We start from the raw sequence: 22399 nt of genomic DNA on the forward strand, positions 1-22399 counted from the left end.
GCAGGCTCTAGAGTGTGTGGATTCAGTAGTTTCGACATGAGCATTTAGTTGCTCTGGGGCATGTGGGATCTTCCTGGACCAGGGATTGAACCCCTGTCCCCTGCATTGGCAGGCGAGTTCTTAACCACTGGAACTCCAGGGAAAAATGTCTACTTTTTCACTTTTTAAGTGCCAATTACCACCCACTTAATTAATTTCTTCATATTATAGCTAGGCTATATTTTGAATGCTGAGTTTTCAATGAGCTATGGCCAAAATGGGCAAGAAGAATTAAAGGAATCCGATGCCGCCTCTCAGATGTTGAAGGCATTGCCACACTCCCTCTGACTTGCCTTAGACCCTCTGAAGGCCCAGCCACCATCCACAGCCTTGGTACACGACCATCAGTCAATGAGCCCTGCTGGGCCTGAAAAGGCTGAATGGCTGTGCCCCACCTCCCATTAATTCTGCGGCCTGTTGTTTTGTTCCTGTCACTTTGGTTCCAGCCAATGAGATCCTGCAAAAGAGAATGTGTCTTCTGCTAAGGAGATGATAAATGATGAATGACTGGTTGAAAGAAAGATTTGCAGATAAAAATTACACTATTTATCCACAAACCTTGAAGTAGATAATTACAGTCTTGAGAAAAAACTACCTGTAGAGTTAGTATTTTATCTCACATTTCATGATTGCTCACCAAGATTAAATTATTCTCATGAAAATGTTCAATTTGGACACTCATCATTGTGAGGAATGAACTTAACAATTAGAGTGAATTCTAGGACATGATAGGAAGTGAGATATGTTTGCTTCTTTAAATACATTTTCCCAACCTTAAAAAGCAAACAGAAAACAAAACAACAACAACAACAAAACACAGCCCTTCACTACATTGCCTTGAGAATTAGCATAAAGTTGGGAATTCCCTAGCGATCCAGTGGTTAGAACTCTGCACTTTTCACTACTAAGGGCCTGGGTTCAATTGACAGGAACTCAAATCCAACAAGCCAAGAAAAAGACAAAAGAATTAGCATAAAGTTAGATATGCTTGATTAATCAAATTAGGGTTAAAATAATGCATCATTTCCTGGAGAGGGAAATGGCAACCCACTCCAGGATTCTTGCCTGGAGAATCCCATGGCCAGAGGAGCCTGGCGGGCTGCAGTCCACGGGGTCACAAGGAGTCAGACACGACTGAGCAACTAAACAACAACAACCACAGCAGTGCATCATTTGTGATTGTCTCCTGAGAACCGTTTCAGCAACACAAGAGCCAACACACACACTCACACACTCACACACTCACCAAAAACAGTTTCACAAAGCGTCTAGATTGTACCTGATATTTTATGCTCTGTTGTTTAATTCTTTTAAATGCTGTAACCACTTCCTAAAGAGGTTTGTCTTGTCCATATTTTTCAAAACTCAGCTTTAAATGAGGCAGGCCAAAATGGCCCACAGTGCATGAACAGTTTCCCTCCGAATACTGAACACGACTGCAGCTGCTTTGGATGACAGCCGCCACGCACGTGCAGGCCAGGCCACCCTGGTATTGCCTCACCGTTCTTAGGTCAGGATGAAGACGAGAGAACTTTCCTGACCAGCTTTGCAAAATGTCAGGGCTACAAGGACGAGGGCTAGAACGCAGATGTCTTCTCTAAAGGAATTAAACCCTAGAGTTATGAGCTGGTCTGTGCATTTGCCTTGAGAGAAGAAAAGAAGTAAAGTGCGTTCAGACTGAAAGATGTGGCAGGAGTGACAGAGGACTCCTCCGTGTGTGACCCTTGAAAGCAGACAGGCTCCTAAGATGCTGTTGCTCTGTTTGCCTCCCACTATTTTAACTAGTTTGGATCATGCAAGTCTGTCTGGTTAGCTGTGGCTGTGGTGAGTGTAGGCATGCGTTTCTCCCTCTGTCAGAGATAAAGTTTCAAGTCTACAATCCCTTCTGTTCCGAGTTTCTTGATCCTATCAACTTGTGACTGTCACCGCTTTTTCAGCAACTTCACTTCTGGAGTCGCAGCCTGAGACTTAGTCATCATCCTGAATTTCGCATCCCCACAACCCCACTCCCTCCTCCCCATAAGGCTCTCTCACCTTATTCTTCAGCAAGCTGCCTGCAGCCTCACTGAAACCTCTGTCTGGTGAACCCTCCACCCCCCTCCCAGCCCAGCAGGCACCGCTTCTCTTCCTTAGCCTGGGAACACCCATTGCAGACTCACCACCAGGTCTCTAGCTGATTCCAGGAAGACAGGTGCCAGGACTGTTGAGTGAATGCCAACAGATGTGGCTCCTTTAAAAGTAACATTTCTTTGGAATTCCCTTGCAGTCCAGTGGTTAGGACTCTGCAGGGGACCCAGGTTCAATCCCTGGTTGGGGAACTAAGATTCTACATGCCACATAGCACAGCCCGCCCCCCCCCCCGCCCGCCCCCCACACACACACACATTTTTTAAGCAAGATTTCTTTATTTGGAGGTTTTTTTTTTCATTAAGTACCTAATTGTGTTGCTTCTGGATTTCACCACACATTTCTTAAATATGAAATCCGAGCCGTGTCATTGACTTAAGAGAACATAAGTGATTTTAAAGCACACAGTATTTTGTTCTCAAAATAAATGAAGTTCACAGTTTTAAGTATAAACAGAACCATGAAGGCTAGTGTTTGTTCTTCCCACTGCAGCCAGCAGCCAGCTATGCACTGTGCAGGGGTGGACCCATCCCTGCTTCATTAGAATAAGTGAAAGAGGGCAAGAGATTTGGTTGTGCTTTTCAATCATTGTTCATCTCGCCATTGATTTTCACTCTTGTAGTTTAGATAATCTTGCCTTTTAGAACAAAAAAGGAGTCTTGACTCATTGGAAAAGACTCTGATGCTGGGAGGGATTGGGAACAGGAGGAGAAGGGGATGACAGAGGATGAGATGGCTGGATGGCATCACTGACTCAATGGACGTGAGTCTGAGTGAACTCCGGGAGTTGGTGATGGACAGGGAGGCCTGGCGTGCTGCGATTCATGGGGTCACAGAGAGTCGGACACGACTGAGCAACTGAACTGAACTGAACACCTACAGGATAGGGAAACACTCTCCAACAAAGAACCACTTCCTTTGGGCATCCGTAGGACTGAGGATGTGTGGGTTTGAGTGAACTGGGAGAACCAGCCACAGGGCAGAGGTGTGGCCGGTAGCTTCAGAGATGATGGCCACCAGGCACAGGGACTCACTCCTTCTGAGGGTCACTACTCAGGACCCCTCAGTCAACTTCTAATTTCAGCACCAGCATCCTTCACGGAATGAAACCAGAGCCTTCTGGCTAATGATTTTTGCAGCCACATAACAACTGATCGGTTTTAGTAGCATCTCATGGAAGTGCTTTCCAAGGAGAAGCGGGACGAGCCAAGCCCCAAAAGTGAAAAGAACAGCTATTAAATTAATATAGAAGAGGATCATGTCATTTGGCAGGCTGAGTTGTAGGAAAGCTGATGGCCAATTACATATTGTGAAATCGAAAGCCTACTCCTATCACAGAGTCAAATATCTTCCCTGGAGGAATCAAATCAAATCTCTCCCTGGAGGAGAGAAGAATCTTTTACATTCCTGTTGTTCTGATATTTCCCCTTGATGGTCTTGAAGATGGATTTCAATTCTCTGATTTCTCTGGCAAGCATCATGGGGTTGTGGAGAAGGCTTTTGCACTCTGATGGATCCAGTCTCCCTCCTGGGGTTGGTCACTGCTGGCTGGCCAACTTTGCGTGCATGCGTGTCTGACTCCTTGTGACCCTATGAACCATAGCCTGCTAGGCTCTTCTGTCCATGGGATTCTCAGGCAAGAATACTAGAGTGGGTTGCCATGCCTTCCTCCAGGGGATCTTCCCAACCCAGGGATCAAACCCACATCTCTTAAGTCTCCTGCATTGGCAGGCAGGTTCTTTACCACTGGCACCTCCTGGAAAGTCTTGTCCAACCTTGGACATGTCTTAACTACTCTAGGCTTCAGTTTTTTATTTTACAAAATGGTTGCAATGATTTGACTACCTCAGAGAATGTTGTAAGGATTAAATAAGATTGTATAGTAACAGAACTGGACCCCAGAACATAGTGGCTCCAAGAAAAAAATGTCAATTCTCTAATATTCTGTAACATAGGAAAATGTATACAATTTCATTTTAAATGAAAAAGAGGAAGATACAAGAAATTTTTTATAACTATACAGAATTTTCTTACCCAGATTGTAGTAATTTGACATTTGTGTACATGTGCCAAGGCGTTTCAGTCCTGTCCAACTCTTTTGCGACCCCATGGACTGTATTCCTCCAGGCTTCTCTGTCCATGGGATCTTCCAGGCAATAATACTGGAGTGGGTTGCCATGACCTCCTCCAGGGGATCTTCCTGGCCCAAGGATTGAACCGGCATCTCTTATGTCTCCTGCATTGGCAGGCAGGTTCTTTACCACTGGCACCACCTGGGAAGCCCCTTGACACTTGTAACTCCAAACAAATTTATAAGGTCACTCCTCCCTTTAATAAATGGAAAGACTCTTTATCCTACAAAACTTAGGGAACACTGGAGCTCTTCTTACCCTCTTCCCCCAAAATCTGACCATTCCTTGGGGAGCCTGTATTTTTCCTGATCCCCTTGGTCCTAATTCTTTCTTGTGTCTCCTCTGTTCTTACCTCTTTCAAACCATTCTTCTTATGTGTGAAGCACAGACCCAAATATGGAAAAGTGACCTTTCTTCTTGATCCCCGTGAATTCCATCCACACAGGGCAGCTTCCTTTCAAGTCTGCCAGGCCCTGCAGGGGATCCACCCCTGTGCAGCTCGCCTTCCAAGTCTCCAGCACCTCAGGGCATGCCTCACTGGCTGACTTTGTTCCCCAGCCCACCCTCCTCCCCATCCTTACCGACCTCCCATTCCAAGTTCTCCTGTTGTTCCTCCTGTCCCCACACCCTTTATCCAAGGCTACCTCCTGAAACTCAAATGTCTCCCACTATTTTTATGCAAAAAAATAAGCTCTCTGCATACACCCCTGCCCTGCGGCATCCCCATCTTTGTCAGGGACCCTCCTTCCAGGCAGGTCTGCCTCACCTCCCCATGGGGAAAAGGAGAGGAACAGGGACCCAAGTCATCATTAGGGGAGCCTGTTGGACCCTAATCCTCTCACAGGCGTTCATTAGACAGAAAATAGTTTCTCCCTAGAATGGATTCTGCCACCCATTTCCCTCTCTTAGAGATCCATAGACGTATATTTTTTTAATTGAAGGATAGTGGATTTGCAATGTTGTATTAATTTCTGCTGTACAGCAAAGTGATTCAGTTATACATACATATACATTCTTTTTCATATTCTGTTCTGTTGTGATTGATCACAGGACGGTGACTACAGCTCCCTGTGGGCTACAGTACCACCTTGTCGTTCATCCATCCTGTATGAGAGTTTGCATCTGCTAATCCCACACTCTCAATCCATCCCTCCCCAACCCCACCCCACTGGCAACCACAAGTGTATTCTCTCCATACATACAATTTTTTTAATTCACAGAAATTATATTGGTTATTGCCATGGGATGGCAGTGGGACTGCAAATAATTTTTTTTCTTCTCCATTTGCCAAATATTGTCATGCTAATTTCACGTTGATCTAAAAAAATTTTTTTTAACCTCTCTAAGCTTTTAGGGGAACCTGTTGGACCCTCATCCTCTCACAGGCATTCACTAGACGGAAAATGGTTTCTCCCTAGAATGGATTCTGCCACCCATTTCCCAAGTCAACAGACTTCCCTGGTGGCTCAGACAGTAAAGCGTCTGCCTACAATGCAGGAGACCCGGGTTCAATCCCTGGGCCAGGAAGATCTCCTGGAGAAGGAAATGGCACCCCACTCTAGTATTCTTGCCTGGAAAATCCCATGGATGGAGAAGCCTGGTAGACTACAGTCAATGGGGTCACAAAGAGTCGGACACAAATGAGTGACCTCACTTTCACTTTCTTTCAAGCTTTGAAAATGGAACCATTAATCCTAAAGTTTGTTAAAAGAAAATTTTCTACAATGTACTAATCAGTAGGCTTTTATTCAGCAATTCATGGATGGAGCAGCATCCCATCTGGCAGAGAGAAAAGGCGCTTGGAAGGACTGTAGGAGGCCAGAGAGTCTTAAAGACCAAAGGAGGAGTAACAAGGAGGTTGTTGTTGTTGTTTTCAGTTGCCTAGTCATGTCTGACTCTTTCGACCCCATGGACTGCAGCACACCATGCCTTCCTGTCCCTCACCATCTCCCCAAAGTGTGCCCAAGTTTATGTCCATTGCGTCAGTGATGCCATCCAGCCATCTCATCCTCTGATGCCCTCTTCTGCATCTGCCCTCAATTTTTCCCAGCATCAGGGACTTTTCCAATGGGTCAGCTGTTCACATCAGATGACCAAAATACTGAAGTTTCAGCTTCAGCATCAGTCCTTCCAATGAGTATTCAGGGTTGACTTCCCTTAATACTGACTGGTTTGATCTCCTTGCTGTCCAAGGGACTATCAGGAGTCTTCTCCAGTACCACAGCTCCAAGACATCGATTCTTCGGCACTCCGCCTTCTTTAAGGTCCAGGTCTCACAACTGTACGTGACCACTGGGAAGAACACAGCCTTGACTCTACAGACCTTTGTTGGCAAAGTAATGTCTCTGCTTTTCAACACACTGTCTAGATTTGTCATAGCTTTCCTGCCAAGAAGCAAATGTCCTCTGATTTCATGGCTGCAGTCACCATTCTCAGTGATTTTGGCCCTGGGCCTTGCTGACATTAGCTTCCCTTCTGTGGAACAGAGGGAGTCTTGGAGCCTGTGTGTGGGGCCTGTGGGCACAGACTGAGGGGTCTGGGTCTGCCTGTTCTGGAAGAGTCTCACAGAAGACAGGTGGTTCTGGTTTACTCACGGAAAGCTTAGCATGAGTGACTCCATCTTGGGACTGATCTGGTTATTTTACAACTTGAACTCTTATAAATATAGCTGTTAAATTTTTTTTAAGGCGCTGTATAGACTCAATTTGAGAACCTGACCTAAATACACAAATGGCCAAATGTATCTTCTTACCTTAAAACGATAAGAAACTGGGAGTATGATGCTTTGTCCCAAGCATCTGGGCTATGCATCTCTCAGATTTCTTGTCCTCAGTCTACAAATTTCTCTCAGGCCTAGAAACTCGTAGGATTGTTGGTTTTGCCGGCTCATGTGTAAGGACATTTCCAAATGCTCTGTTATGCCATGAAAGCAGAACTTTGGGTTCCTCACTAGAAGTCCTCTGGGTTCTAAAATAAGCCCACTTTTTAAATTAATTTGTATTGGAGTATAATTGCTTTACAATGTTGTGTTAGTTTCTGCTGTACAGCAAAGTGAATCAGCCACACGAATACATCTATCCCCTCCCTTTTGGATTTCCTTCCCATCCGGGTCAACACAGGGCATTAACTAGAGTTCCCTCTGCTGTATAGTAGGTTCTCATTAGTTATCTATTTTACACATAGTATCAGTAGTGGAGATAAGTTCATATGAATTGTGCATCCCATGCTCCACTGCTCACCTGTGTGGCTGAAGCTCATGCTTTGTGGAAATCAACTGCTCAGACCCTCACTGAATAGAAACACCTAGCATTTCCCAGGGTACACAACCACTCTGGAACACCCTCTCCAACTAAATGCTAGTTTTCTCTTAAAAAAAAAAAAAAGAGAGAGAGAGAGAGAGAGGCCTGTTATAATGCAAATCATTCTCTGTCTGTCCCATTCCTTTGGACTCTGCATTTTTTGTCTTTTTTTCATATTTTTAAGTGGTGGAAAATTGTTTTACAATCATATGTTGGTTTCTGCCATACAACAACACAAATCAGTCATAATTTTATATATCCCTTCCCTCTTGAGCTTCCCACCCCTCTGCATCATCACAGAATGGCCAGGCTGGGCTCCATGTGTTATTTAGCAACTTCCCACTAACTATTTTATACATGATAGTGTATATATGTCAATGCTACTTTCTCTATTCGTCCCACCCTTACCTTCCTCCATTGTGTCCACAAGTTTGTTCTCTACTAGGTTCATCAGCTGGAGAAGGCAATGGCACCCTACTCCAGTACTCTTGCCTGGAAAATCCCATAGGTGGAGGAGCCTGGTAGGCTGCAGTCCATGGGGTCACAAAGAGTCAGACACAACTGAGTGACTTCACTTTGACTTTTCACTTTCATGCGTTGGAGAAGGAAATGGCAACCCACTCCAGTATTCTTGCCTAGAGAATCCCAGGGATAGGGGAGCCTGGTGGGCTGCCGTCTATGGGGTCACACAGAGTTGGACACGACTGAAGCGACTTAGCAGCAGCAGCAGGTTCATCAGTATCATTTTTCTAGATTCCATCCCAGTTGCCAGTTCAGTCACTCAGTTGTGTCTGACTCTTTGCGACCCCATGGACTGCAGCATGCCAGGCTTCCCTGTCCATCACCGACTCCTGGACCCTCCTCAAACTCATGTCCATCGAGTCAGTGATGCCATCCAACCATCTCATCCTCTGTCATCCCCTTCTCCTCCTGCCCCCAATCCCTCCCAGCATCAGGGTCTTTTCCAATGAGTCAGTTCTTCACATCAGATGGTCAGAGTATTGGAGTTTCAGCTTCAGCAACAAATGAATATTCAGGACTGATTTCCTTTAGGATGGACTGATTGGATCTCCTTGCAGCCCAAGTGGCTCTCAAGAGGCTTCTCCAACACCACAGTTCAAAAGCATCAGTTCTTTGGTGCTCAGCTTTCATTATGGTCCAACTCTCACATCTATACATGACTTCTGGAAAAACCATAGCTTTGACTAGACGGACCTTTTTTGGCAAAGTAATGTCTCTGTATTTTAATATTCTGTCTAGGTTGGTCATAGCTTTTCTTCCAAGGAGCAAGTGTCTTTTAATTTCATGGCTGCAGTCACCATCTATAGTGATTTTGGAGCCCAAAAAAATAAAGTCTGTCACTGTTTCCACTGTTTCTTCATCTATTTGTCATGAAGTGATGGGACCGAATGCCATGATCTTAGTTTTCTGAATGTTGAGTTTTAAGCCAACATTGGAGAATTTTGAACGTTGGAGAATTGAGCGTTTTGAGCTTGGAGCATTTTGAGCATTACTTTGCTAGCATGTGAGATGAGTGCAATGGCGTGGTACTAACGGTCTTTGGCATTGCCTTTCTTTGGGATTGGAGTGAAAACTGACCTTTTACAGTCTTGTGGCCACTGCTGTTTTCCAAATTTTCCATCATAGTGAGTGCAGCACTTTCACAGCATCATCTTTTAGGATTTGAAATAGCTCAACTGGAATTCCATCACCTCCACTAGCTTTGTTCGTAGTGATGCTTCCTAAGTCCCACTTGACTTCACATTCCAGGATGTCTGGCTGTAGGTGAGTCATCACACCATCATGGTTATCTGGGTCATAAGATCTTTTTTGTATAGTTCTTCTGTGTACTTCTGTGGAAACTTCTAGATTCCATATATATGTGTTAATATATGGTGCTTGTTTTTTTGACTTACTTTACTCTGTATAAGAGACTCTAGGTTCATCCACCTCACTACAACTGACTCAAATTCGTTCATTTTTATAGCTGAGTAATATTCCATTGTATAAATGTACCACAACTTCTCTATCCATTCATCTGTCGATGGACATCTTGGTTGCTTCCATGTCCTGGCTATTGTATATAGTGTTGCAATGAACATTGGGGTACATGTGTCGCTTAGAATTGTGGTTTTCTCAGGGCATATGCCCAGTGGTGGGATTGCTGGGTCTGAACTCTGTGTTTTAACAGGCCACAGTGATAGAACCAGAGGACAGCTGTGTTGTTAGGATTTGTTTTTAATTTTTATATAAAACACTGTTCTATATTGTAAAAAAAAAAAAAAGAAAAGAATTCTGATATCTGAAACCTATTTGCAAAGCAGAAATAGAAACATAGACATTAAGAACAAACACATGGACCCCAAGGAGGGAAAAGGGGGTTGGGATAAACTGGGAGATTGGGATTGACATACACACACTGTTATGTATAAAATAGATAACTAATGAGAACCTACTTGTCACAGGGAATGCTACTCAGTGCTCTGTGGTGACTTAAATGAAAAGGAAATCCAAAAAAAGAGGGGGTGTATGTATACATATGGCTGATTCTCTTTGCTGTACAGCAGAGATTAACACAACATTGCAAAGCAACTATGAAAGTGAAAGTCACTCAGTAGTCTGACTCTTTGCAACCCCGTGAACTGTACAGTCCATGGAGTTCTCCAGGCCAGAATACTGGAGTGAGTAGCCTTTCCCTTCTCCAGGGGATCTTCCCAACCCAGGGATCAAACTGGGGTCTCCTGCATTGCAGGCGGATCCTTTACCAACTGAGCTATCAGGGAAGCAACTATACTCCAATAAAATTTTTTTAAAAAAAGAATGCTGGTATCTGGAAGGATACTCGGCCATGACTTAATCTTCTGTGAAGAGAAGAGGGTGGCGGACTGTAGGAGTGTCACTCCGTCCCCTGCTCTGTCACACTGGGTGGCCTTTGCCTCACAAGGTGAGGCAAGGCCCTCAGGCCTGGCCCCACAGGGCAGTGGAGTTCAGCACACCGGGACTTGTTGGAGCTTGGAGATGTTTATTGAGTGAGTGAGTGTATGAGCCCGTTCCCACCCTGCCAAGCTCCTGTAATTGCCCTAGCCAGTTACGACTGGGTAGAGGCACACAGCCTGGGTTGGACTTCCAGGGGGTTTGTGCCCACTCGGGTACCACTCAGAGATGCATCATCTCTTTAGACCTCACTGAATGTCTAAGAGCAAGAATGTGGGCAGTAAATCGAAGCATGTACAACACAGAGGGGCACGGTCCAGATATGGAGACTGCTGGCCGCCCCTTGAGTCCCCGGAGGAGATGTGACAGCCAGTGTGTCAGGGTTGGGTACAGAGGTGGCTGAGGAGCTGGTGACTCACCTCTCTGGTTGCAGAATGCTTCTTGACAGCGGCTGGCCTGAGCGCCCGCTCACAGAGTGCTTCTTGGCCCACCTACTTCATGGCTTGCAATGCCAGGAGATCTCCAGCATGCAGAAGATACTCATAGCTTAAAATAAAATTAAACCCTCTTGGTTTCAACCTCTGAGCAAATCTCTTATTTTACAGATACAGGAAATACATTTAGGTTCCAGGAACTAAGAGTCTCTCCCAAGGTCACCAGATTGAAAGGGAGCTGCACCCAAACCTGTTCTCTCAACAGGCAGCTCATTCTGCTTTACAAGTCCCACCCAGCTTGTTGAAGAAATTAGATAGAGGGGAGTTGGGAACTGGGGCTTGACTCCCCTTGACATATGGATTCCTCCACAGGAAGGGCATACACATCTTGTCTGATCTGAAAAAAAGCTGGCTAAACTACTCAAGCATACATTCAACATTTATCAACCACCTGCTATGTGCTGGGCCAGCCCCTGGGCCCTTATGGAACTCATTATCTTAAAAGGGATACCGACGCTGATAAGATTTTTTTTTTAAGTATGCAGCGAAATCAATCATATATAATTACAAAGCATGCTGTGAAGAAAGAAGTCCACGATGCTGGGAGGGCAGGTGTAGGAGGACCTGACCACGTCTAGGGGATTGTCAGAGAGTGTTCTGAGGAACTGACATTTAGGCTAAGATATAATTCACCTATGGGCCTCTGGTTCTGAGTCTTACTCTATGTTTGTGACTGTGGAGGTGGGTGTGGTGTGAGAATGGAAGACACTAAGATTGCTGAAGTGCAGGGCAGAAGGTCCGAGTGAAGCTGATCTATAGCGGCCTCAGCCTACAGGAGCTTGAAGTGGGGCTGTGGTTCCTGGCCAGAGATCCAGTCAGGTTGCAGCTATGAGAGCACCAAATCCTAGCCACTAGACTAGTGGTCAGTGACAAGAACCTGGCCCTTCAGCTTTGCAGAAAATTCCCACAAAGAGGGAAAGTAGTGAAACAAATAAAGCACTTATGAAAAGGAAAAAAGAGTACTGTACGTGTGGATAGATACATGGATAGACTCAGAGAGAGTCACTCCCTCGTGGTAGCTTGAATTACTTATATGGGGCATTTCTTCTGGGTTTCCGTTGATTTGCCTGGTTCAGAGTTCATATTTGGTGTATCTCAGGATCCCCCCATATGTGTACATGCATCTCTTAGCCAAGATGGATGCTACCAAAGAAGCCTATGGGTAGTTAGTATCACTTAGCATCACTCCCCTTTTGACCTCCAAGGAGTCTTCCTACACATATGTAGTCAGGGAGGTCTTCTGATTTCAAGAATTAGAAATAATGTGATCTTTTTTCTTCTATTTGGGCAGGGCTTAGCCTCTTCTTTTGATTGTCCTGCTATTTTCATCCTGGAGTATCTGCCCTGGGGGTGATGGGGGTGGTGGGCATCTACCTCCTGCCTCAAAGCAGGGCCATATCATGTACGTCTGATAGGTTATGATGTTCATGACAAAAATTACAATGTTGCTACAAACCGAATTTGGGTCTGCTCGCCCCACTATGCAGAAAAGCCTATCTACTAACATCAGGTTGTAGTGAGAGAAAGTACAGCATTTATTTGCCAAGTGCCAAGCAAGGAGGATGGGTAACTTGTGCTCAAAAGACCCAAACTCTCCAATGGCTTTCAGGGGACAATTTGTAAAGGCAGTTTTGTAGGTAAGAGTTACAGCTGGTGGACCTTCTTCTGATTGGTGGTAGTGAGGTAACAGTGTGATATTTCAGGAATCTTAATCATCAGTCTTCTGGTTCTAATCGGTCTGGGATCTGCATGCATGTGGTCAGCATAGAGTCACCACTCTCCACCTGGATGAGGGTAGGGGAACAACTCAAAGCTATATGTCAGATTGTTATGTACATCCCTTGTGGAGAAACTAGGATTCCATTTTTCTTCCCCCTTCACTAAATTATTATTTTTAAGCTATCGTTGGTTTTCTTGCTTGACTATTTTCCCTTTGTTTCTTCAGTCTCTAACTTCCCTAATTAGTAACTGCTTGAGTCTTTGGAACCCAGGGAAAGTCTAGGAGACTAAAGCCTTTTTCTACAAACAAGAAATAGGGAACATGGAGGGACTTTTTTCTTTTTTAACCTGGGAAGGCTTTGCAGGGTCCTGATCAGTTTTGCTGTTCTCCCTAAGGCCAGTGATAGAGGGCATCATCCACTCAATGGACATGAATCTGAGCAAACTCCAGGAGATAGTGAAGGACAGGGAAGCCTGGTGTGCTGCAGTCCATGGGGTGGCAAAGAGTCGGACATGACTTAGCAACTGAACAACAATGACTAAGGCCATAGGAAATATTTTAAACCAGGGAGTGCACGATCATATTTGTGTTTAGAAAGATCATTCAGGCTGTTGTAGGGAAACTGGATCAGAAAGAGGAAAAGAAGAGATAGATATATAGACATCAGTTAGGAGGCTGTGCAGTGGCCCAGGGACAAGATAATGGTGACCAAAGTGTGACTCTTCTGAGATATTGAGGAGTAAACAGATGAAAAAGCAAGCACTTCCCAGTCATTTAAAAGAGAGACTAAAGTCCCTTAGAAGCATTGATGTGAAATATGCAAATTACCAAGTACTTTAATCCAGTCCTTTTGTAGGAATATTGGAAGTTCTTGGGGCTTCCCTGATAGCTCAGTTCAGTTGGTAAAGAATCCACCTGCAATGCAGGAGACCCCAGTTCAATTCTTGGATCGAGAAGATCCACTGGAAAAGGGATAGGTGGTATTCTTGGGCTTCCTGTGTGGCTCAGCTGGTAAAGGATCTGCCTGCAATGTGGGAGACCTGGGTTCAATCCCTGGGTTGGGAAGATTCCCTGCAGAAGGGAAAGATTATCCACTTCAGTATTTTGGCCTGGAGACTTCTATGGACTGTATAGTCCATGGGGCCACAAAGAGTCGAACATGACTGAGCGACTTTCACTTTCACTTTGGAAATTCTTAGACCAGTCCCATTATACATTAAAATCATCACGTAGACCGCCTCAAACATTCTACAATTCATTCAGCCAGGACTTCCCTGGAGGTCCAGTGATAAGACTTCACTTTCTAATGTAGGGAGTGCAGGTTCGATCCCTGGTCAGGGAGCTAAGAGTCCACATGCCTCATGGCCAAAAAACCAAAACATAAAACATAAGCAGTATCATAACAAATTCAATAAATATTTTAAAAATAAGCAATTCATTCAGCCAAGTGAAAACTATGTTGAAGGTCTGCTCCCTGGCATCTCTGTGACCACATGATCCATCCTCTGGGCCACCAGACAGGCACTTGTCAAGGCCAGCACTGGGAACCCCTGTCCTGAGGGGCTGCTCCCTCGCTGTGCTGGGAAATGCCCGGTGACCAGGTGAAAATGTCAGCCCACACCTCCTACTTCCTCAGGCTTGCTCCCAAGATTATTTGTTTGCCAAATGGCTGAAATAGAGTTCTGGTAAACCATTTCTCCCCCACCAAGAAAACAAGCTTGGATCTAAAGATGTGTGGTTCTGTGTGTGGAGAGAATATTTGGCGCCTGAGCATCTTTGGCTGAATAGAGGGCTGTGGGAACTGTGAACGGTTTCCCTGGATTGCATTTCTCTGCCAGCGGTTTTCTGGGGTTGACGAGTGGAGGGGAAACAGAGTTGTGGAGAAGGCTGCCCTGAGCCAAACAAGACTGGTTGTTGCCTCAGCTGCATGGGAAGCGTCCTCCTTGTTCCTAATTAGGTCCATCTGGGATGAAGATGACACATCATTTGTTCTAACAAAAGGCACATCAAGGCCTTTCAAGAACTAGAAAAGGTCCCTGTCCTGCAGGAGCTGGGGGTTGGTGGCTCCTATTTCTAAAGAGCAAGCTGATCTGATAAGACATCTGACCGAATAGTTAGATTCCAAATTTTTACATTCTGTTTAAATTCAGATATATATATGGAGGGCAGAAAAATAGAGGCCAAAATAGTCAGGCTTGCCCTTCTCCAGTTTCCAGGAATCTGCTAGATTCCTTTCTGAAACAGACTTAGGGCCTTTGCCTACTGGATGGGGTATTCTGCGCCACCTTGTGGACATAATGGAAACTGCACCTTGCCAAGGTTCTCTGAGCTCAAAGAGGAACCCTCCCCAGTTGAGGGGAGGGCTGCTATACCCCCTTCCTCTGAAGTAAAAAGCAGGCTTCAAGCTTGTCCAAAAAAGGACCACCACAGAACCGATCGAGGATGGTGTGAGCATTAACCTTCCTTGCTATTCTGCAATGCCTCCAACCATCTACGACAGTCCTAGCCACCATCTGTCGTGATCCGTGCAAATGGAGATGGGACATGGCCTGCTCTGGATCTCTAGTCAGGTGCTTTTGTGAAAATAAAGTTCCAAGGCTTTTTTCTTTTTCCATGGGAAGCAAGAAAATGGGAAGCTAATACGGGCAACAGCTTGTTCCTGCTTTTGGAATGTTGGTATTTGCAGCATGTCTGCTCTGTAATTACTGAGGACAAGAGCAAAAGCAGGACTGGGTTTTTCATAAAACATTCACCCCAGCTTGTCTTCAGTGAAGAGTGAAGCCCAGACATAGCTTGGAGCACAAAGGCACAGCCCCAGGCTTGCACTTGCTTTGGGCAGTGGCCTTTGGAAACCAACTCTTACAGGCTTCTGAAAACAGCACATCATCGGCTGTGTTGGGAGGTGGAGAGAACAGAAGCTCCAGTGCCTCACAGTCCTGTTTGCAGCCCCCTCCTTCACAGACCAGCTGCATAACCTTGGACACAAGGCCTGTGACACCCGGTACACAGGGTGTACAGTCTGTACAGTGGGGGCAATAATAGGAGCTGCCTCGTGGGGTGCCTGGAGGGCTAAACTAGGTCTGGTCCAGGACTGGCTCCTGGCTGATTCTCGTAACTGGTCCAGTGAGCAGCCAACACGAGCTGAAGTTGCCCGGGCCCTCTGTGAACACCTAATAGGAAGCGCTGGTGGTGGGTGTGTGGAGGGAGGTGATAGAAACAGTGGCAGGTCAAGGGTATCTGTTTCATTGTCTCTGACTCAGGACAGCCCAAATGAGGTCCAGTCCCTGTGGAGGTGAGATAGGAAGTGCAAGGTGCCCATAGGAGGTTGCAGCTACAGAATTGGAACATGTCAGGTGAGGTGATCAGAGACCAGGGCTCAGGGTCCCACTGCCCCGGCTCCCACCCTCCCACGGGCCTGTGTCTTGAAGGCAATGCTGAGGTGGGTCTCAGTGTCTGGTTGATAAGTGGCACTCAGGTTCTCCCAGGGCTCCCCTTGGAGACAATTCAGCAGAACTTAGCTGGTCTGTGTTCTGGCTGGGGCAGGTGGTGTGTGCACTGGTCAGCTCCTGGCATGAGTGTGGCCATTCCACAGGGCACCAAGGAGACACAGAACTCAGCAACAAAACCTAGGGATGGCCTTTGTCATTTCTTTTTTTGTTTAATTAAAGTATAGTTGATTTACCATGTTAATTTCTTGTCATCTCCATTAAAGAGTCTAAGTTCCGAATGTATGTCTAGAGTTTCCAAGAGGTTGCCATCCTCTCGTAAAGGAAAGAAATACACATGTAATGAGTTTCTACTGTGTCCCAGACATTATGCAAGGGAGATTAGATGTTTCATCCTCACAACAGCCCCAGGAATTATTTTGCCCATTGTACAGGTGGGGAAGGGCTTCCCTGATGGGTCAGTGGATAGAGAGTCTGCCTGCAATGTAGGAGACACAGGAGATGTAGATTTGATCTGGAGTGAGAAGGCTACTCACTCCAGTATTCTTGCCTAGAGAATTCCATGGACAGAGGAGCCTGGCGGGCTAGAGTCCAGAGGGTCGCAAAGAGTCAGACAAGACTGAGCAACTAAACAACCGACAGGTGGGAAAACTGAAGCTCAGGGAAGTGAAGTGCCTTGGCTACTCCACCTGGTTGGTGAGAATGGAGCCGGGTCAGGATGGAGACAGGAGAGTTTAGCAGTGTCGTATCTTTGTGTGCCCCCAGCACCGGGCACGGTGCCCTGGACTTAGGAAGAGCTTAGCAAATGTCTGCTGGGTTGAGAATGGGAGGATTCATGTGCCAAAAGGGCATTTGGAAACCGGGGCAGATGCCCAAGCCGGGCTCTGAAAGACCAGCTGTATAGAGCAGCAGCTGGGGAATCATTGGTTCAGAATTTGCAGTCACCTGGCCAGCGGCCTGCGGGCCCACAGCCAGCTGTGAACAAGGCCTGACTTGATCAGCTCTGGATCTTTCATTGCAGGAAATCCACCTTCCAAAGAGGTACCAGCAGGGCAGTACCCATTCATAGTCACTTCTGATGATGGACGGAAGGTTCCTGTGGTCCAGGCCTATGCTTTTGGCAAATACCTAGGCTATTTGAAGGTTGAGTTTGATGAAAAAGGAAATGTTGTCACTTCACATGGAAATCCCATTCTTCTCAACAGCAGCATCCCAGAAGGTATGTGAAATTCAGGGCAGTGATCCACCAATTGCAAAATCCGATGGCTGGATTGTGTTTTATTTGCTTTGTTAACATTTCAGGACAATGTTTCTGAAGAACTGAGTTTCTTCCTTGAGCTTACCCTACTGTCTTCTTGGATAAGGAGATTTAAAACACACCCAAATTTCAGAAGTCCCCAGGGGCTTCTCTAAGCCCTCTCAGCACCAGACACTGTGTCACTGCTTGTTGTGCTTTTTACAGCTCTACCCTGGCACAGGAGAACCGCTCTCAGCTCACGTCCCAGAGGAGAGCTGGGGGAGACCTGGGTTCAGATAGGGAAAGACTGACGATCAGGGGCCCTGGAGAGTCAGAGCTTCTGACAGCCAGAGGGAGGGGCCAGGACCCCATAGCAGGCCCTCTCATCCCTTTACCTGCCCAAGTATAAGCCTAATCATTGCCCACATCTGCACCGCGGATGCTATCCCCAGTGGGCCAGCAGGTAGTCAGATGTGATGAGTTGATTTTGGTTCACTTGGCATTTTAAGATCCAAGCAGGGCCTTATTTCCAGGAAATAGAACAGATATGCCTAAGGAAATTTCCTGGTCAAAAACCAAAATGTACACAAATATGGTGAAGAACTGTAGACTCACGCCAAGTTAGCTGAATGATGTTTGTCTTTCTCTCACGTTTAAGCCAGTCTGAGATCTGCTTTAACTGCAGGCTGATTTGTTTGTTTTCTTCTAGATCCAAACATAAAAGCAGATATTAACAAGTGGCGGGTAAAATTAGATAACTATTCGACCCAGGAATTGGGGAAAACAATTGTCTATCTGGATGGCACCGCTCAGTCATGCCGCTTTCGAGAATGCAACATGGGCAACCTGATTTGTGATGCTATGGTGAGTGGTTCCCGGGAGAGCAGGGCCCACGCCTAGGGAGGGTGGAGGACAGATGGAAGAAGAAAGGGAGGATGTGAGGACGGACCACCTGATACAGAATGAAGATGTTTAAAGATTAATGCCCAAATAGGTAATCAATGAGGACCTGCTGCATAGCACAGGGAACTCTACTCAGTGCTCTGTGGTGACCTACATGGGAAGGAAATCCAAAAAGGGGAGGATATACATGTAACATACAGCTGATTCACTCTGCTATACAGCAGAAACTAACAAAACATTATAAGCAACTATACCTCAATACAAATGTTTTTTAAAAATTAATGCCCAGATATAAGCTTGGTGTGGATTCGCACTGAGTACCCTGGGAAGGTGCCTGAACCATACCAGTGGACCACCCCTGTTTTGTAGAAAGTTTTCACTTTTATCTCAGGTTCAAGAGGTTTGTTAACAAAATAAGCCACTCGTTATATACAAATAAATAATACAAATATTTATTAGAGAATTATCTAGCTTACTTTCAATATACTAACACTAAAAGAAAAGAGAAATAGGAACAGCAGAGGATACATCATCACCAAATTGGGCTTTGACTAACAGACAAACAGTGCTGGGAAGTCCCGTGACATAGCACAACAGTGCTGGGAAGTCCCGCGACACAGCACATCTGGAGTTCCAACTGGGAAAAGGTTCAAGGCAGCATGTCTGCTCTGTGGATGAGACTTCAAAGGTTGCAGTCTGGGGTTCCCGCTCACAATTCCCAGGCCACAAACCATCATCATCAGTCTGCGAGCAAAACTGCAGCTCTGGTATTGTGTTAATCTTTTTCATGTAGATTACGTAGGTCTTGGAAAAGACCCTGATTCTGGGAAAGATTGAAGGCAGGAGGAGAAGGGAGCTGCAGATGATGAGATGGTTGGATGACATCATCGACTCAGTGGACATGAGTTTGAGCAAACTCCAAGAGATAGCAAAGGAAGGGGAAGCCAGGCATGCTGCAGTCCATGGGGCTGCAAAGAGTCAGACACGACTGAGCATCGGAACAACAACCTTTTTTACAATGCTGTTTGCTTTGTTCTGCAAATCTTGGAATGTTGTTGGTCCTGGTTGGCCAGATGGCTCAGCAAATTCAAAGATCCTCCCTCTATCTATCTATGGTGGCTCTCAGCCAACCCTCACAGCAGGCATGGCTGACACTCACAGCAGCAGTCAGGGGTATGTCCAGGCAGGTTAGAAGCAAGGTCAGAGGCCTGCTCTGCTTTGTCTCTGAAGCCTAAACGAGACTATTTAACCTCTTTATTGCTGGACAAGAATGAAGCCTTTATTTCGAGGTGCTCATCTAAAGTGTCTGAATTTTGGATATGGCTTTCCTTTTGTAAGATGACCTGACTCCACAAACTCCACTTCTCTGAAGATGTGGACATAGTAATAAAACACTTTTGCTTGGGCCTAACAAAGCCAGGCTGCATTTCCTTGATCTGTCTCCTCTTGGCCCTGAGAACCTGGCCTTGTGGGAACAGCCTTCACAAGCAGAGAACGATGACATGTAGTTATCATGAGAATAGTAAGTCCCATGGTGAGTGAGATCTCACGCCCAAAGCATCCCTCTATTCACCTGTCTGTGGGCAGCACCCCAGGGGCCATGCCGAACTGAGGTCTCAGAGTCAAACTCACCACGCCCAGGGGAACCCAGGGGGCCTTTGTGCTCAGCTCTGTGCCTGGTATCTAGGATGAAGCCACACTCAATAGAAGTCTGCCAAGTACTGATCCATGTTATTGTATGGCAGAAACCAACACAATATTGTAAAGCAATTATCCTTCAATTAAAAATAATTAAAAAAAAAAAAGCCTGCCAAGTAAATGACAACACTCACACTTCCCAAGGCAGGACCAGCACTGGCTCCTAAGCACCATGCAGTCCACGTGAGACAAGTAGCTGTAGAGAAGCCAGAGTGGGACTGTGTGGAGGCAGGTGTGCAAGGAAACACCCCAGGCTCTAGCAGTGCTCACCGCACAAGGAGTCCCTCCTCCCCCCATGTCAGGAACAACGCCACGGTGCTGTCCTCCTGGCCGTGACCCCGTGTCTCCCTCACCTCCTCCACCATCCTATTTTTTCAAATGAGAATGTATTCATTTTATTTGTCACTAAACACATATTATGTAAAAGAAAAGACTGGAACTCCATCTTAGGGGCTGTCTCTCTCTGTGTCTCCAAAATTGCCAGCTTAGGAACTGTCTGGGGACCTAGACCAGACTGCCAGGATTCTTGGTGGCCCAAGGTCTAGAGCTGAAAGGGTTCTGGACTCTGCCCTCAGGAGCAAGTGTGGGCCTGTCCTGGGGGAGCAGCCCCATGAGCCACTCTGCACAGGGGCCCCCGGCCTTTGCTGGGGGTTGGCGGGGTGGGCTTTGCTCAGGGCCCCTGCTCTGGGGATGCAGGGTCTTAGGAGAGGGTTTCAGAGCTGCTGGCTGCTCAGAGTCTGACCTGGGACTGGTCACAGTATCTTATTGTTGCTTCTCAGATCATAAAGCTAGTTTTGACAAGTTACACTTGAGAGAGCTCCGGGCACACAGGGGCAGAAGAAAAGCAGCTTCATTTCTGGGAACGAACCCTCAGAAAGAAGGCCCAGAATAACAAGTGTAAATTCCTGCTGCTGTTGCAGATTAACAACAACCTGAGACACCCGGATGAGATGTCCTGGAACCACGTGTCCCTGTGCATTTTAAATGGAGGTGGCATCCGGTCGCCCATTGACGAGCGGAACAATGGTATGCTCCTGGGCCCTGGCCTCAGCTCTCTGTCTGACCAGATCCCCATACCTGGCCACAGGCAGCCTTAGCTCCTCTGTGCTGCCAGCCACAACCCACAGTGCCAGGCCCCTCAGCTTGGGTTAGCTGCCACTCAAGTCAGTGCCCCACCTAAAGGGCACACACGCACTTGTATTCTCGGATGCATGTGCACACAGAGGGAGCAGTTAGCCTTAGTGGAACCAAGTTTTACCTAAACTTCTGACTTAGGTCTTGCCTGGTGGTCCAGTGGTTAAGACTCCGCAACTCCAATGCAGGGGGCACGGGTTTGATCCCTGATCGGGGAACTATGATCCCACATGCTGCACAGTGCAACCAAAAATTAAAAAAAAAAAAAAAAATCGAACTTCTGACTCACATGAATCATTGACTGATTTATGCAAAATGGTGACAGCTTCCACCTGGATATCTGGAAAGAGGAGGACAAAACTGCCAATTTCAAGCCCTGGACAAAACAGCTGGACAACTTCCTTTAGTGCATTTACAGATATCCTGGATTACAGCACATGGTAAAACCAGCCAACCAGACAGATATTCGAGACACTCCTGTCATCTTCCCTGCATATGTGCATGCTAAGTTGCTTCAGTCGAGTCCAACTCTGTGCAACCCTATGGACTTGTAGCCCACCAGGCTCCTCTGTCCATGGGATTCTCCAGGCAAGAATACTGGAGTGGGGTTGTCATGGCCTCATCCAGGGGATCTTCACGACCCAGTGATTGAATCCAGGCCTCTCATGTCTCCTGCATTGGCAGGCAGATTCCTTACCACTGACCCACCAGGGATGCCCTAATCCTCTTCCTTGATATACTGTCAAAACAGTCTCAGTGGAGGAGGGCACGGCCAGGGGCCTCCTGATCCCCGTCTTCCCAAGCATCAGGAACACTCAGACGCAGCTGTGCTGTCCTCATAGTCTCCTCGCGGCCCCGTCTCCCTTACCTCCTCTGCGGGTCCTGAAGGACACTGGGCTTGTTCGCAAGCCGTTTTCCCTCTGGCCTCATCTGTGACTACCCTCAGGCACGATTACCTGGGAGAACCTGGCTGCTGTGTTGCCCTTTGGAGGCACCTTCGACCTGGTCCAGTTAAAAGGCTCCACCCTGAAGAAGGCCTTCGAGCACAGCGTGCACCGCTATGGCCAGGCCACAGGCGAGTTTCTGCAGGTGGGAGGTAAGTCACTTTCCAAGGTGAGGGGAGGCTTCCTGCTGGTTGGCTTAGCTCCCCACCTCACCAGGACCTCCTGGCCAGGCTTGCTTGGGCTTCACACACCCAACACCAATGCATAGTCTTTCAGTGGCTGTAGACTCCCA

General features: G+C 46.5%; 1 protein-coding gene across 1 annotated transcript in view; it reads left to right on the forward strand.

The window, feature by feature from the left end:
* NT5E (5'-nucleotidase ecto) overlaps positions 1-22399 on the forward strand; it is a 62657-nt gene that overhangs the window by 34731 nt on the left and 5527 nt on the right. The window contains exons 4-7 of the mRNA XM_006057583.4: positions 17213-17410; positions 18138-18292; positions 20950-21055; positions 22110-22259. Of these exons, the coding sequence (XP_006057645.2) occupies positions 17213-17410; positions 18138-18292; positions 20950-21055; positions 22110-22259 (609 nt within the window). The remainder of the gene's footprint in view (positions 1-17212; positions 17411-18137; positions 18293-20949; positions 21056-22109; positions 22260-22399) is intronic.

Source organism: Bubalus bubalis, chromosome 10 (assembly GCF_019923935.1).
Source record: "Bubalus bubalis isolate 160015118507 breed Murrah chromosome 10, NDDB_SH_1, whole genome shotgun sequence".
In the NCBI taxonomy this organism is placed as follows: domain Eukaryota; kingdom Metazoa; phylum Chordata; class Mammalia; order Artiodactyla; family Bovidae; genus Bubalus; species Bubalus bubalis.